Source organism: Diabrotica undecimpunctata, chromosome 5 (assembly GCF_040954645.1).
Source record: "Diabrotica undecimpunctata isolate CICGRU chromosome 5, icDiaUnde3, whole genome shotgun sequence".
Taxonomy (NCBI): Eukaryota; Metazoa; Arthropoda; class Insecta; order Coleoptera; family Chrysomelidae; genus Diabrotica; species Diabrotica undecimpunctata.
The window spans coordinates 92,339,834-92,356,238 of NC_092807.1; the positions used below are offsets into that span (position 1 = coordinate 92,339,834).

At 31.1% G+C, this 16,405-nt stretch overlaps 1 protein-coding gene across 2 annotated transcripts in view; it reads left to right on the forward strand.

Annotated features, from left to right (window-relative positions):
- Nucleotides 1–16,405, forward strand: part of LOC140440685 (serine protease snk-like) — a 66,432-nt gene that overhangs the window by 8,614 nt on the left and 41,413 nt on the right. For both annotated transcript variants that reach the window (XM_072531044.1, XM_072531043.1), the window contains exon 4: nucleotides 13,709–13,818. In XM_072531044.1, coding sequence (XP_072387145.1) covers nucleotides 13,709–13,818 — 110 coding nt within the window. The remainder of the gene's footprint in view (nucleotides 1–13,708; nucleotides 13,819–16,405) is intronic.

Consider the following 16,405-nt stretch of genomic DNA (forward strand, 5'->3'; position numbering starts at 1 on the left):
CTAGGCACATGGCTCACTTAAACATATTTACAACATTTAAAATACAACTTTTTACAATTATTATATGCTAATTTCTTAAAATGCCCTCACATAAATATATTTTTATAAAATTCTCTAATATATAACTTATTTAAAATAATCAAATACTTTTTTATATCTAATATTATGTAGTATATAACTTATAAATTATTTTCTATAAACCCCAATCGTCACAATATATATATATATATATATATATATATATATATATATATATATATATATATATATATATATATATATATATATATATATATATATTTATATATCTTCTTTGTCAACCATTTTCCATCCACTCCTGAATGTAGATCTCTCCCAATTGCTTCCATCTTTCTCTATCTTGCGCCAATCTAATCCACTGTTTGCCTGCCACTGTTCTTATGTCATCTACCCATCTTTTTTGAGGTCTTCCCATGCTTCTTGTTGTCGTTCTTGGTCTCCATTCTAGAATTCTACGTATCCACCCGTTGTCATTATATCGGGCTACGTGACCTGCCCAGCGCCATTGCATTTTTGCAATTTCTTCCACAATATCCCTAATCTTCGTTCTACATCTTATCTCGGTTTTTTTAATCTTGTCTCTTAGTGATATTCCAAGCATGATTCGTTCCATTGCCCTTTGCGTTGTTTCTAATTTTTTAGCAGATTTTTTGGTAAGGGCTACTGTCTCCAAGCCGTAAGTACATACTGGTAGTATGCATGTGTTATACACGTTTTTCTTTAAGTTTACAGAAATGGAGGTGTTTTTTAAGATATATGCTAATTTGCCGAAAGCGCCCCATGTCAGTTGTGTTCTTCGTTTAATTTCAGCATCTTGATTTAGTTTTCCTAGTTTGATAACATGACCTAGATATACATAATGTTCAACATTTTCTATGGTATGATTTTGTATTGTTATATTTGTCTGGTCTCGGTTCAGTATTTTTGTTTGCTGTAGTTCATTTTTAAGCCTACCGCTCCTGAAACTGCATTTAATTGTTGTAACATATCATTTAGTTCTTGGATATTATCGGCTATTAAAACTATGTCATCTGCGAATCGCAAGTGGTTTAAGTATGATCCGTCGACGTTGATACCCTTATTGTTCCATTCTAGTTTCTTAAAAATGTCTTCTAGAGCAAGGGTAAATAGTTTGGGAGAGATGGTGTCTCCTTGTCTTACTCCCCGTTGTAGTCTTATGGGATTAGTTTTTGTGCTTTCGTCCAGCTTTATCTGCATGGTGGCATTTTCATATATGTTTTTAATTATGTTAGTGTAACTTGAATCTATACGTGCATTTTCTAGAGATTCAAGCACTGCCTATAATTCGATGGAATCGAATGCTTTATGGAAATCGACGAACGCCATATGAATTGGAACATTATACTCGGTGCATTTTTCTATCAGTGTTCTTACGGTCTGCAAGTGGTCTATGGTACTAAAATGTTTTCTGAATCCAGCCTGCTCGATAGGTTGATAGAAATCGAGCTTATGTGTTAGGCGGTTGGTTATGATTTTAGTTAGTAATTTATACAGATGTGAGAGCAAGGATATTGGTCGGTAATTCTCGATGTTTGCTTTGTCTCCTTTCTTGAATAGTAAAATGACTTCGGAGTTGTACCATTCTTGAGAAATCTTTCCTTCATCAATTACTTTATTAAATAAAATATTTAATACCTGTTCTATTTTTCTTCCACCGATTTTTAACATTTCGACTGTAATTTGTCTCAGTGTCTCTACTGATTTTAGTCTTGTGCTTAGCTCTTTTTGGTATTCCGTTTGTTTTTGAAATAGGACATCGGTGGTTGGATATCGTTTGCGTGTAATAAGTTTGTTTCGTTCTACTCTCGTCTGTATTTTAATATTCGCTCTAACCAATATATGGTCACTTCCGGTATAGAATTTGTTTAGTACTGTCACGTCGGTGCATATGTTTTTGTTATTGGAGAGGATATAGTCTATTTCGTTCTTAGTTTTCTTGTCTGGGCTGATTCATGTCCATTTACGTTGTTTAGATTTTTTAAAGAAAGTGTTGAGACAAAATAAATTTTCGTTGTTTAAGTACTTATACAACATCTCACCCCTTTCGTTCCTGTTGTCCAGCCCAAAGCGTCCGATATATTGTGTGTCGCCCTCTTCTTTTGTTACAATTTTTGCATTAAAATCTCCTGTGATTATTACGAAGTGTGATTTTTCTTGGTTACTTGCTGTTGTCAGATCCTCGTAAAATGATTCAGCTTCCTCGTCCGTTGAGTTTCCTGTCGGTGCATATCCATGTATTATCTGTAAGCTGTATCTGCTGTTCAAAGCGATGACAAGATATATGACTCTGTTTGATACTGCACAGAACTTCGTTACTTTATAGGGAGCTCGTTTGTTTATCAGGAACGCTACACCGCCTATGTGATGATTTTCTACGGAGTTTTTCTGATATAGGTGGTGACCATATTTTAAGATGGTACATATTTCTCCTGGTAAGCGAGTTTCACACAGTCCAATTATATCCCATTTGATATTTGAGAGCTCTTGTTCTAGTTCGTTAAGATGTTCTTGGGTCCTCATAGTTCTTATATTGTAAGTGGCTATACGAAGCAATGATGGGTAGTTTTTCTTATTTGATTCAGTCGAATATTTGCCTCCTTCAGAATCCATACGGCTGACTGATTGTTCAGTGTGAGATTCTGAGTGTTTAACTCTACTCACCTGGGGTAATTTCATATTGATAGTCGACATCTTTAACTTGGGAGGTTTTAGCATTTTTAAAACGCCACGCTTGCCGAGCGGGTTGGCGAGTGATTCTATACAATCCCTAAAATCAGAGGATTGCCACTTCCGCCATCCACGCCGTACCGAAGGTATTCTTCTCCGCCGTGTCTGCCGTTGTGGACTTCATCCATGACCCTGGATAAGGGACCCTAAGCAGGTACTAGTTTCCCGGGTCAGGAAACCCCTGAAATCTGCGGAGGGCAGGGATTGATTCATTTTCCCTGATAGGACTATCCAGAGGAGTTCCTACCCGCTACCCGCTAGTATATATATATATATATATATATATATATATATATATATATATATATATATATATATATATATATATATACTAGCCAATTTTGTCGTATTCATGTTGATGATGAAATATTGAACTTATTTCATAATGCCAACACTGACCAAGAAACAAATTCAAGATAACATCGCCAACATCAACGCGGCGAGCATGAGACTTTTGTGGGTCCTTTTATTCCACTCCTCTGCATTCCCTATGCATACGGTACACTATCAGTAAAAGAAATGAACTTCGGTATAAATGCTTTATTCTCTCATTTTATTAGTAACAATAAGGATCTACATTTTAGTATTCATTGAAGTTACTGTATACAAAATAATCTGTCCTTGTTGACAGGCAAGTACAAAATTCTATTAAAAAAAAAACTTAGCTTGTGGTCTGCGGGCTTCTTCCGGTGCTGTCCTGGGTTATTTCCAGCTCAAGATCTTCTTCGTGAGGCGTCAGTTGGTAGTTTTCATTTGTTGTCTCTGGAACTGTTGTTTGTGAAACTGCTGGGTTTTAAAAGGATGGATCCATCTGGAGAACTGCTATTACATATTATATTATATTTCCTTTATTTCTGGGAACTGGTACCTATTACATATTTCCTTTATTTTTGGGCAACCGCTACTATGTATTATTTCTGGGAACGAAACATCGTAATATCAGGGCCACGCCCTTCTCCTGGGTGCCAACTAGGAACGCATTTTCGTTACACCTACTTGGCGACTGGAATCGATAGAAAAAAAATCTATATATATATATATATATATATATATATATATATATATATATATATATATATATATATATATATATATATATATATATATTGTGATGATGTTTTGTTTGTGAATATTTTTATGAGCAATGAGTGTTTTTAATATATATATATATATATATATATATATATATATATATATATATATATATATATATATATATATATATATATATATATATATATATATATATATATATATATATATATATATATATATATATATAGGGTTTTTATCGCGGTCCTCAAAGAGAGTTTGTAAGCACTTTTTAAACTTATTATAATGTTAATTTCTTAAGAATGTCCTCATATAAATACTTTTTATAATATTTTCTAGTATATAACTAAATTATTTCTTTAAACACTATCTTTGTTTCTCCTATATTTAATATCATCTCAATACCCCAAAATTAATTTTAAAAGAAATAATTCACTTATTATTTTTTTAAATATTAATTTTCTTATCCACATACCTTAGTAAATATAATAAATTAAATAATTCAATTTTTTATTTAAAATTGTTCTATTAAATACATCCCTGTTGTCTGTCTATGTCAACTCACAACTGTCATGTCAAATGGAGCAATGGAGGCTATTTTAACAATGAATAAATATAACAATATAACCTAATCTAATCATTGTGTTCTGTTTATTTATAGACAAGATCTAGGTAAACATTTATTTTCCTTCTTTCCGTTCACAAAGCTCTTATCAATATGAATGGTAAGTTTTACACTTTTCATATTATTTTTAGAAAGATATTTTTATAATCAATTTAGTATTTAACCCCAAATTATGATTTTTAGGGCACAAACAATTTCCATATAAACAAGATCAACACCTCCTCAGAAATACCAAAATGATGTCAAATTGATACATTACAATGAAATCTACCATCTATCTATCTCAACAAATCAAGTCTATCTAATGAAATGGATCTATCAGTGAACTGTTAGTAGTTATTATTTAGTGATACCAGTTTTTAAAAGTATAGAAAACATTATTCAATCTCCTCATGATATTTGAAAATATCATTTACATTATGAAATATGCCTCTAAGTTTATTATCTGTATCTATCAACACATAACTGTTTAGTCCATTCTGATTTTCGATTCTGTATGGACCTTCAAACATTGGTTGTAATTTCTTACAACGGTTTTCTCTAACATTACTCTTTCTAAGTGAACGAATTTACACTTTGTCTCCTTTTTGAAATGTGATTGGTTTTTTTATTTTTCGATTTTGTCTTCTGATATATTTTTCAGCTTTCCTCCTAATTCGGTTATTCACTTTCTGCATTACTTGTTCTAACATATCCTGATTATATTCACTAATCCATTTTCTGTTTCCTATATGGCCAAACATTAAATATTCTGGTACTTCCTCTGTATTTATATGGTATTTGGTATGATTTTGTTTTAAAATCTTTTTCTTCTTTAACTTTTATACTATGGATATAATTTTGTGCAATTCTATTTTCTTTATTGACAATTCACTTGTGTTGCTGCAATATGGAAACGACTATTGATTTATATTCTTCAGGACAATTCACTTTTATCACATCTTCTTCTTTACAAATAAAATTATTCTTCATTATGTACTCATTATTCCTTTTTTCCAATTTTACGCACTCCACCTCGTAGGCATCCATCTGCTTAAAATTTCCATTCCTTAAATATTCACTACAATTATTTTTTACATTCTTTTGGGACATTTCCCCATCATCAAAATACATTTCTTCTTCATAAACATCATTACTTTCTTTAAATAATATCCTATCAACTCTTATTCCTTCTTCCACCTCATCTTTCTGCATAAACTCAATTATTTGCCCTTCCAAAGTTACCATTTTTTCTTCAGAATCTATCTTTACTTTCTTCTTTTCCAATTCGTCATTTCCCAATAATATATCAACATATAAATCCTTGACAACAAATCCTTGCATATTAATTTCTTTATTAAGAATATTAATTTTAAAATTGGCTAGTTTATTAATTTCACCCAACTTCTTATTATTTGCACCAACAATTTTAATTTTTGGAATCTTTATTATAGGTGATAGTTTTAATGTATTAAAAATAAAATTCTCCGAGACTAAAGTACTTTCTGAACCAGTTCCTATCATAACCTTAATCATTTTATTTTTGGCCATAGCATTAATATAAATTAAATTAATAGATTCAATAATTTTATCTTCATCTAAAGAAATAAATTCAGAAGGTTTTTCATAATAGCAATGGCCCAACTTGTAATTCAGAAAGTTTACTGAACAAAATTTTGATTGTTAGAATTGTCAGATTGTGTCTGACCACTTATATCTAAAATGTCCTATGTCTTTCCCTACTATGACTTCTCATATTTTCTTGCCTTGTACTATTTCGTTCACTATCTTCGCAGCTTCTATTTCTTCGTACATAATTTACCTGTCTGTTGTAATTAGGTCGTTCTGTATTTCTTCTATTGTTAAAATCTTGTCTATTATTATTAGTATTGTTATTAAAATGTTGTCTATTATAACTAGTATTGTTATCAAAATTCTGTCTATTTTGATTATTGTTATTATTATTCAAATTTTGTAAATTATTACCATATCTAGTATTATTGTATGATTGTCTATATTGTTGATAATTATTCTTATTATATTGTAAGTTATTATTGTTTTTTCTGTTATTATTATTATTCATCCTAATATATTGACTATTATCAATATTAAGTACACCTAATTACTTTTTAATTATAGGGTTTTTTCTTTCTGTCATCTATGTGTAAGAGTTAAAACACAACAATAAAAGGTACCATAAACTAAGTTTTACTATCTTTACCTAAATTTTAAAAACATTTAGAATTTATTTTGTCCATTATTTTATATTTTATATGTGTGTTATTAATGTTGAGTGTCAATGCCTTTATAAATAATATCAACGACTAGTAAGTTGCACTGAAGAATTGTGATATTTTATAAATATTTACATATTTTTCTTATGAAAAAGGAATTGAGTCTTGAAAAAGGAATAAACCCATTCCGAAAGCTAGACACAAAGTCAAAAGAGTGTTTCATTAACATCCCGGCAAATTTTCTGACTGCAACCCTAATAAACTGTGTTGTTTGTATATATATATATATATATATATATATATATATATATATATATATATATATATATATATATATATATATATATATATATATATATATATATATATATATATATATATATATATATATATGTAATATATATATACAGTGTGTCAATTTTAAAACTTAAAATGGGCTATATCTCACGAACAAAATCTGATATCCAAAAATGTTTGAAACCGTTTCTAGCACAGTAAGGGGCAACTACAATGACATGAAAGAGAACTCACCTCCATCAACCCACAACTACTCACAACAACTAAAAAAGTTTAAATTGCAAACTCCTAATTGTGATACATCATTGAAAAGACTATAAAAAATGCTATCCAATGGTATAAATAATAATTATACAGGGTGAAGCAATAATTGTAAAACTTTGGCTTGAATGAAAAATTTTCATTTAAGTAATGAAAATTTAAATGTAAATGTCCAAAGTGGGCTCCGTTGTTTTGTAAACAATAATACAGCCTATTTTCAAATTCTGCAAGAACTTCGGCAAATGTGGTTCTAGTAATAGTGCGACATGCTTGCGCAATTTTTTCTCGCAATTCCCCAAGTGACGCAGGTTAAGTTTTATAAACAACTGACTTGAGGTAACCCCATTGAAAATAATCAGGTGGCGGTAAGTCTGGTGACCTCGGTGGTCACTCAATAGGACCTCTCCTTCTAATCCATTTGTTATATTACCGGATAATTAGTATCCAACCAGTGCCTAACTGGAGCTGCATAGTGAGGAGGTGCTCCATCTTGTTGGAAGTGCAACAAATCCTTGTCTAGAGCTAGGTTGCCTTGATCGTCCCTTTGGTTCTCTAATTCATGCATAAAGGTTTGATGGTGTTTTCCACCATATCGAGATAAATGTTGCCACTTAAATTACCTGGTATGGACAAGGGGCCAATTATAGCATCGCCTAATATTCCTGCCCAAACGTTCAGTTTTTCAGGATATTGAGTGTGACCTTCTCTAAATTGATGCGGGTTCGCATCACTCCAATACCGACAGTTTTGTTTATTTACATTACCATTCAGTATATAAGTACATTCATCAGTGAAACAAATACTTTGTACCATTCTCCGTTCAACGCGAATTCTTTCACATGAGTTCACAAAACTCAATTCATCGGTCTGGATCATCATCGCCTAGTTCTTGAAGAATTTGTGTTTTGTAAGGGTAAAACTTATATAATTTTAACACCTTTTTCACCGACTTATGTGAAAATCCTGTCATTGCAGATACTTGACATGTTGATGCAGTAGGCTCTATTGGAAAATTTCCAAGGACCTCAATTTGGGATGCTTTATTCAGTAAGTAATCTTGGGCATCCCTTTTTTATTTTGCACTGGTCCCGTTTCTCTAAACTGTTCAACTAAATCGCGGACGTATACGTGAGTGACATTTTTATCCGGATGCCTTTTATAAAATATTTGAGCTGTTTGTAAATAAAACTGGTTCTGGAAGGCAAATATGAAAATGGTCTCCACGCTTTATGTCACATACCCTTAAAAATAATACTCCAGGAGATAGCATTACAAATACAAAAGTCAGAGTTAGCCAGCTGATATTAACACCCTGTGTAATTTCTAACCGATAATTATACAAATTCGTCAACAGAATCAACAAAAACCTCATTAAATTTTCCATTTAAGCCAAAGTTTCACAATTATTGATTCACCCTTTATAATTATTATTTATACCATTCGATAGCATTTTTTATAGTCTTTTTAATGATGTATCACAAGTAGAGGTTTGCAATTTAAACTTTTTTGGTTGTGGTGGGTGGGGCCTAGGGGGTTGATTGGGGTGAGTTCTTTCATGTAATTTTAGTTCCCCTTACTACCATAGAAACGGTTTCAAGCATTTTGCGATATCAGCTTTTGTTCGTGAGATATAGCCCATTGTAAGTTTTAAAATTTACACACTATATATATATATATATATATATATATATATATATATATATATATATATATATATATATATATATATATATAAGACTATAGTAGAGACATAGTAAATTTGAGACTCAGGAATATAGAAAACCAGCACACACACCAACAGATTCCTAAATTACAAATCAAATCGCAACATCAATACTAAAAAGAGAATCATTAAATCCTTATACGACAGAACCAAAATTACCTGTTCCGACAAAAATTTTTTCTTAGATGAGAAAATTTTACTTTATAAATAAGGAATTTTGGGGAATATATCGAATAGAACAGAATAACTTAGAACGGGCTCCTATAACATTCACAAAAAATAATATGAACAAAATAACAATACCATACATAAAAGGATTACCGGAAAACCTTAATAAGATATGAAATAAATTTAACATTTCAACAACATTCAAAACAACAAGCACATAGAGATCTATTTTATTTAAAACTAAACCTAACAGTGAATAAGAAAGATTCAAAAAATGTATTTATAAACCATATCGGGATAGTATCATGAGACTTTTTCCTGTTTATCATCATGATTTAATATGGCATCAAAAACAGGAGAATTTTACTTACATCATTTCATGTGGTTGTCTTTTTATAGACAAATCACATGCTATGATTTTTCTGACGGATATTAACTTACTATTAAGTTAAAGTTGATTTCATGTAACCGAATGAACTACCTTTTAATAAAGTCATTTACTTTAAAATATATTATATACCTATGTCTGAATATGAATAAGTCGGAAATAATCGAAACGTCAAAATAAAATTATCTTAAAGTAATATTGCGGCTTACCACTAAAAATACTAAATTGTATTAACCTCCCAAAACCTGACCCCCTTAAAACTTATTCAAAAATGTTTTTCTTTTCAATTTAGCTATAAAATGTGTTAAGATACAATATACTTCAAGCATTTTTATTTCAAATATAGCTAAGCTGCCGTAAATAGCTGTCTAAATATTCATATGCTAGGTTTTCACAAAACCATGTTTTTTTATTAAAAATTATACAATAATAGGAACAAAACTAATGAACTAATAAATTTGTACAAAGAAAACTTAAAATTATAAACAAACTAATTTATCTCAGGTGGTACAATCTAAAGCAGTTAATGTGAAGTCCAACATTACATTTATTGCAAATAAAAGTTACGCATGTATGGCATCTTGCACAACGCAACGTCTGTTTGATTTTTGATCGGCCAATGATTAAGTCTGTTACATCGAACTGCATTAAGGACATTTGAGGTTCTTTGAGGTATAAGAGTACGAGGTTTAGGTGTTGATAATATTTAAATTACTATATGTCGAATGAAATCTGAATATTTGTTTGATCTTTGGCTCGATATTTCTGAATAAGACCCAGGAGTTTACTATCGATGCATTGAGGCAAAATCTGAATATTGGCCAATTAAATTTTCGACTTTTATTTTCGAATTCCTGAATCAAAGATGGCTGCAGAACAGCTACCCTTTGTTTATGAATATAACTGTAACGTTAAAAAGTTGTTGTTTTTGGTGACAAAATCATCGCTGCTATTGGAACAAAACAAAAAATATTGCACGGCCTCCCGACTCGATCGTATCACTTATATGATTATATGATTTGTGGTCGATTTTGAAGTTTATTTTTTGTTTTCAAATTAGAATCCGCTCTTCTTCAAAATGTAAGGGTTTCCACGAAAGTCTTGTTTTTTCGACTTTAAATTTTTTGGGCTTTGTTATGTTTTTTGCTCATAAACCTGTTCTTTTTTTTTAGCAGTTGAGAGTTCCAAATTCCATTTAATTCTTTCACGGTCGTGTGTAATTATTCTCACCTGAGGGCTTTCTGCTAGTAAACCAAGGCCCAATAAATTCATGCTATAGTATTCACCAAATTTTCTTCCTCTGGAGCTTGATTGACATCCATGTCTCCGTCGTTTTCAGGGTGTTCTATTAATTATGCACCGGCAAGTTCATCGTCACTATCGGATACACTATTAGCCCTAGGTCAGTCGATCGCGGACAAGGAAAAAAATATTCCAAAAATAAAATAATTATTACGAAAATTATTGGAGTACTAGCAATCTTGCATCGATCATCGCGAGCGACTTATTAAGTATTCACTCTGTACATGATACTATAAATGTTATAGAATATGTTCTATACAATGACTATAAATGGGTAGCCGCTTTCTTTTTTTTTCTTTTCGAAAAAAGGAAATTTAGAGCGTCACTTCAACACAATGCACGGTAAATACCAATCAGAGTTTCCGCCTAAGAGTGAAGTGAGAAAAATAAACTTTCTAGCATTAAAATCTGTTTTGACTGCCCAGTAAATATGTTCTGCAAGTCGAATGAACAGTCTAAGGCTGTAACTGAAGCTTCATTCTTAGTTTGTTATGAAATTGCACAAAAGTGTAAGCCGTTTTCTGATGAAGAATATGTCAAAGAAATATTCGAAGATTTATCAGCTTTACTGTTAGTTAATTTCAAAAATAAAAATGAAATAAAAAAATCCACAAGGAAACTAAGTTCCTGTAGCCGGCTGTATACCATGTATCACAAAATTTTTTTGTTAAAATCCTTTATAAAATCCTTTATGATTTTATATACCTTTTATAAGGGATTTTAACAGAAATAAAAAAAGTATACAGTATCTGCAGTGCCAAGAAATACTGTGATGCGTCGAATAGAATTGTGGAGTAAAAATCTTTATGAATAACTGCAGAGAGATCTACTCTGGTGCGCTGCTTTTTCGTTACAGCTTGATGAGTCGGCGGATATCATGGATACTGCACAATTACTTATTTTCATTCGGATGGTCTTTGATGATTTCTCAACAAGAAAAAAGTTGCAAAAAATGATATCCTTAAAACACGTGGCATTGATTTATTCACGGAATTCAAACATTTTGTCGGTAAGATTAATTTACCTTTATTTAAGCTTGTTTCAATAATGACAGAAAGGGCTCCGGCAATGATTGGTGTTAGTAATGGATTTATATCACTATGTCACAAAGATGAAGATTTTCTGGAATTCATTAATTACCACTGCCTTATTTATCAACAGGTTTTGACCAATATCAGTTTTAACATAAAAGACGTGGTGGATATTGCGTTTAAATTTGGCAATTCAATAAGAGGCAAATCTCTGCAAAGACGGCTGTTTAAGCAACAACTGGATGGCAAAGAACCAGATTTAATCTTACACAGCAACGTAAGGTGGACGTAAGCAATCATTAGCAATTACGTGACTTAGAGTGATAATGGGATTTGGCATTTCTAGCAGATTTGACTGCTAAACTAAGCACATTGAATCTGGAACTGCAAGGCAAGAACAAAACATTATCAGAAACTGCATCATTCAAACTACAAGCAGTATCTTTGATAGTTGATATTGTAAAGAAAAGGTTTCTAAGATTTACGAACATTAAATATCACATGGAATAACATTCTGCCTATGTTTTTAAGCTACAGACGTATACAGCAGAATTTTAGTCAGTGTTATCAGGATCAGGCTTTGAAATCCGTTTAAGAGATTTCAATAAAATTGAAAAGTTGGTTGAGTTTATCAATTATCCATTCAATGATACTATTCACGACACCCTTAAAATATCAAACAATTTGCAGAGATATTCCAAATGGACCAACTTTTTCTTGAAAATGAAATAATTGTTATGCGCTGCGTTGTATTTTTTAAATTGAGGTCAGGTTCACATCTAGATTTCTGGCCATTGGTGTGCAATGACAAATATCCAAATTTAAAAAATGTGCTGAACAACTGCAGTCATGTTTTGGTTCAACCTATTTATGTAAATCAGCGTTTTCACACTCAAAACAAACGAAGAGTAAATAAAGTTCCAGCTTGGCTAATGCTCATACGTTGGATTCTTTAAGGTTGGCCATTTCCAACTTCAGGCCAGACCTCAAGAACCTAGCAAAAACTATTCAAACGCAAGTTTCACTTTAATTTTTTTTATTTAATATAGTTGGAAAAATAAATAATATACTATAGGAATAAGAATTACTACTTTTGTTTTATTTGCGTATTACTAATACCCACTGGCGAGCAATAAAACTAATCCATCCAGAATATTAGCGTTCAAAGCCGAATTGGTTTTAATTACATTCAAAATTATTTTAGATCTCGACAGCTGATAAAATAGTCTTTCAGAATCAGTGATTGATTTTCTGAGATAGAGTGAGCGACTCTGAGATATTCAGCTCACATTTCACGTTAAAATTCTGGATTAAAAGTTTTATTGCTAGTCGGTTAAAAATTCCTAGTCGGTAGATCGCAAAGAATTAAAAAGACAGACAGTAGATCTCGAGTCCGATTAAGCTGGCCTACCCTGATCTAACTGATAAAATAAATAAAGAATATTACTAAAAACATAGCAACTTATCAATATTTTTGTATAAAGACTTACTTCCTCTCCCACTTTTGATGAAATTTACTTGTTGCGCCACTTTGTTTTGCTTTAGAAGTAATATTTTTAACTAAAAGCACAAACTAACCGGTAAAATGTAAAAACCACAAGTTGTTTATTTGATATTGGACACAATAAACATAAAACAGCGCGTCTTTTCGCTGCACGGTTTAACTAAAATCGCATGTTTTTAAGATGTCACGAGAAAACATTTCGGAACAATAACAAATTTATTGATTACAAATATTATAACATTTTGTTTTGACATTTTTTTTAACATATTTTCTGATCTTCTTCCACTCTTAATTTTATTTGGTACATTGTTTTTTACTAACTCTATAAATATATATTTTTTATTTAAATATTTTAGGTAGAAGTCGGATTCAAGAGCGAGAATGAAACTGGGTGGTTTGTTAGTGGATTTATAATTAGTAAAAATTACGTTCTTAGTGTAGCTCATCGTGCTGGACTCCATGGGAGGTAAGTACATCATATTATTTAAATAATTATTAACAAACATATATATATATATATATATATATATATATATATATATATATATATATATATATATATATATATATATATATAGTAAACTCTTAAATATTGGGGAAATCTGCAAGAAAGACTCTAATGAGTATCAATTGTTTCGCCGAACGTTTTCGCCAAAGAGAATTAATTTGGCTTCTTCAGGGCTAAAAGAGAATAAATTATAATTAGCTACCATATATTATTTATTAAAAACATTATTGATCTTACCGTAACTTAGAATTGTAAAGTTAGAATGTTAAAAAACTTAGCTAGTAACAACATACTGGTGTTTTTTGTTACTATGTGCAAAAAAAGGTTTTTTTTAACGTTGAAAATGTATGGTAGCTTTAAACTTAAAACGCAAAGGTTTACCCAAGGTTAATCGAAAAACCCAATGTAACTACATTTAAAAGGAGGTAATTCTTTGAAATGTCGGCAATACCTAATTTTTAATTGTTAGAAAGTTTAAATGTGAGGTTCTGTTTTACCAGAACGAATGTGCTGACAATTCAAGTAGTTCTTTTGAATCTTTATGTCGTTAAAGTTCATTGGTAAAACCGAATGAAGTTAAATTCCAGTATAGGGAAATATTATTTTAGATTTTCTTATTTGAAAATTTTTTTTTATTTAATTATATTATATTGTTCATGTATTATTATAATAATATCTTATTGAGATGTATCTAAGAAAAGTAAGGGAATGTTGTCTTTTTTAGTTAATGAAAATTAATTATTAAAGTAGGTTAATTGTTAATGGATATGTCAGTCAAGTTAGTTATCTGTGATGTTGTATTGTTCTTAGTATCTGATTTAAGAATTAAGATTTAAGAAGTGGTATATATCGCTTAGATTCTTAATGTCACTCTTAACATTGATGGAGAAATCGTTAAGGAAAATATAAGACATTTCAATGAACTCTCTTTTAGATTTATTGTTCTCACGGTGGAGAATTGTAGTGTTAGTATAGTCCATGAGATGACCAGTGAAATGGATATGTTTGGCTAATGCACAGCGGTCAGGGTGAAGTCGAGAATCACTTTTGTGTAGTGTAATACGTGATTTCAATAATTGAGATGTTTGGCCGATGTAGGAATTGCTGCAAGAGAGGCATGGAATGTTGTAGACAATGTTACTAAGCCTATCTATGGGAGTCTTATCTTTTATCTTAGAATAAAGATTATTCATTGTTAGGGCTGATCTACAAGCCACATTAAGTTTAATGTTATTAATATTACCAAAGCTATTTTCAACACTTTTCAGAATCCTTGTTAACCTCGGAGTGATATCTCTGAAATATGGTAATGACAAATATTTGTTGATAGGAGTATCCGAGACTAGGTTCCCACTTAAGACATCAGGATCAGCAGTGTTAGTGCGAAGGAAGGTGAAGTATCTTCGTTATGGATAGTATTAAACAAAATCTTATTCACTAATGGTGTTGGATAAGCGTTTGAAATAAAAAGTTTCTGTAGGATTTGTAGGTTTTTTGTATGAAATGAAGGATCTAGTAAAACTATCAGATATATATTGTTACGAAAGATTTATCCCATATAGTAAAAGTCCATTGACGAAAAAGATAGTGAAGTTTGAAACGTCAAAAAATTATTATATACTTGTCAGTTAGTTATATGGTATTGTCATATTGTTGGTGTTGAATAAATTTAATTTTCAAGAAGTGTAACATTGGTGACAGCGGTGGGATAAAGAAATATTTAGCAGTTGTTAATGGTAAATACAAGATCCACTGAGTTTGACAAAGGAATGGATACGTCCGGACCCCCTGCATGGATTTTAAAAATGAAAGAAGATGAAGAGTAGCGTAGACAAGAAGAGAAAGCGGAAAATGAGAAGCGTAGGCAAGAAAAGGAAGAGGAGAAGGAGAGGCGTAAAAAAATAGAGGTAGAAATCATAGATGGTTTATCCAAAATTCACGAAAATTTTCAGTTAGAGATAAGTCAAATCACTAGTAGAATAGATAAGTTAGAAGAAAAACAAAATAATTTTGAAAATAAAATAGAACAACAACAAAATGATTTGAAATCTAATTTACAAATACAAATAGTTGAGTTAGAAAACAAGATTAATACACAAGCTTCTTTACCTAATGTTTCAGTAACTAACGTCGAATCTAAACAAACAGCTTCATCACCTTCCATAATTGAACCAGGTACAATTGGAACTAGTAAATTTTTAAAACCACCCACATTCGATGGTCAGACAGCATGGGAAACTTATCGTTTTCAATTTGAAGCTGCAGCTAGAGCAAATGGCTGGAATGAAAAAGAAATGGCAGCTTCTTTGGTGGTGTCGCTTGTGGTGGCTTGTGTCGGTGGTGGAGACAAGATATGGCCAACAGCATCTAAAGCAGGTTTTCCAAAGTCAGCTAAAAATTCGATATCAAAAACATAACGAAAGCCTGCAAGAATTTGAACACGACATTAAAAGACTATTGCACTTGGCATACCCCCAGGCACCTAAAGATTTTCTGGAACAAATTGGAATACAGGCATTCATAGATGGACTACAGGATGTTGAAA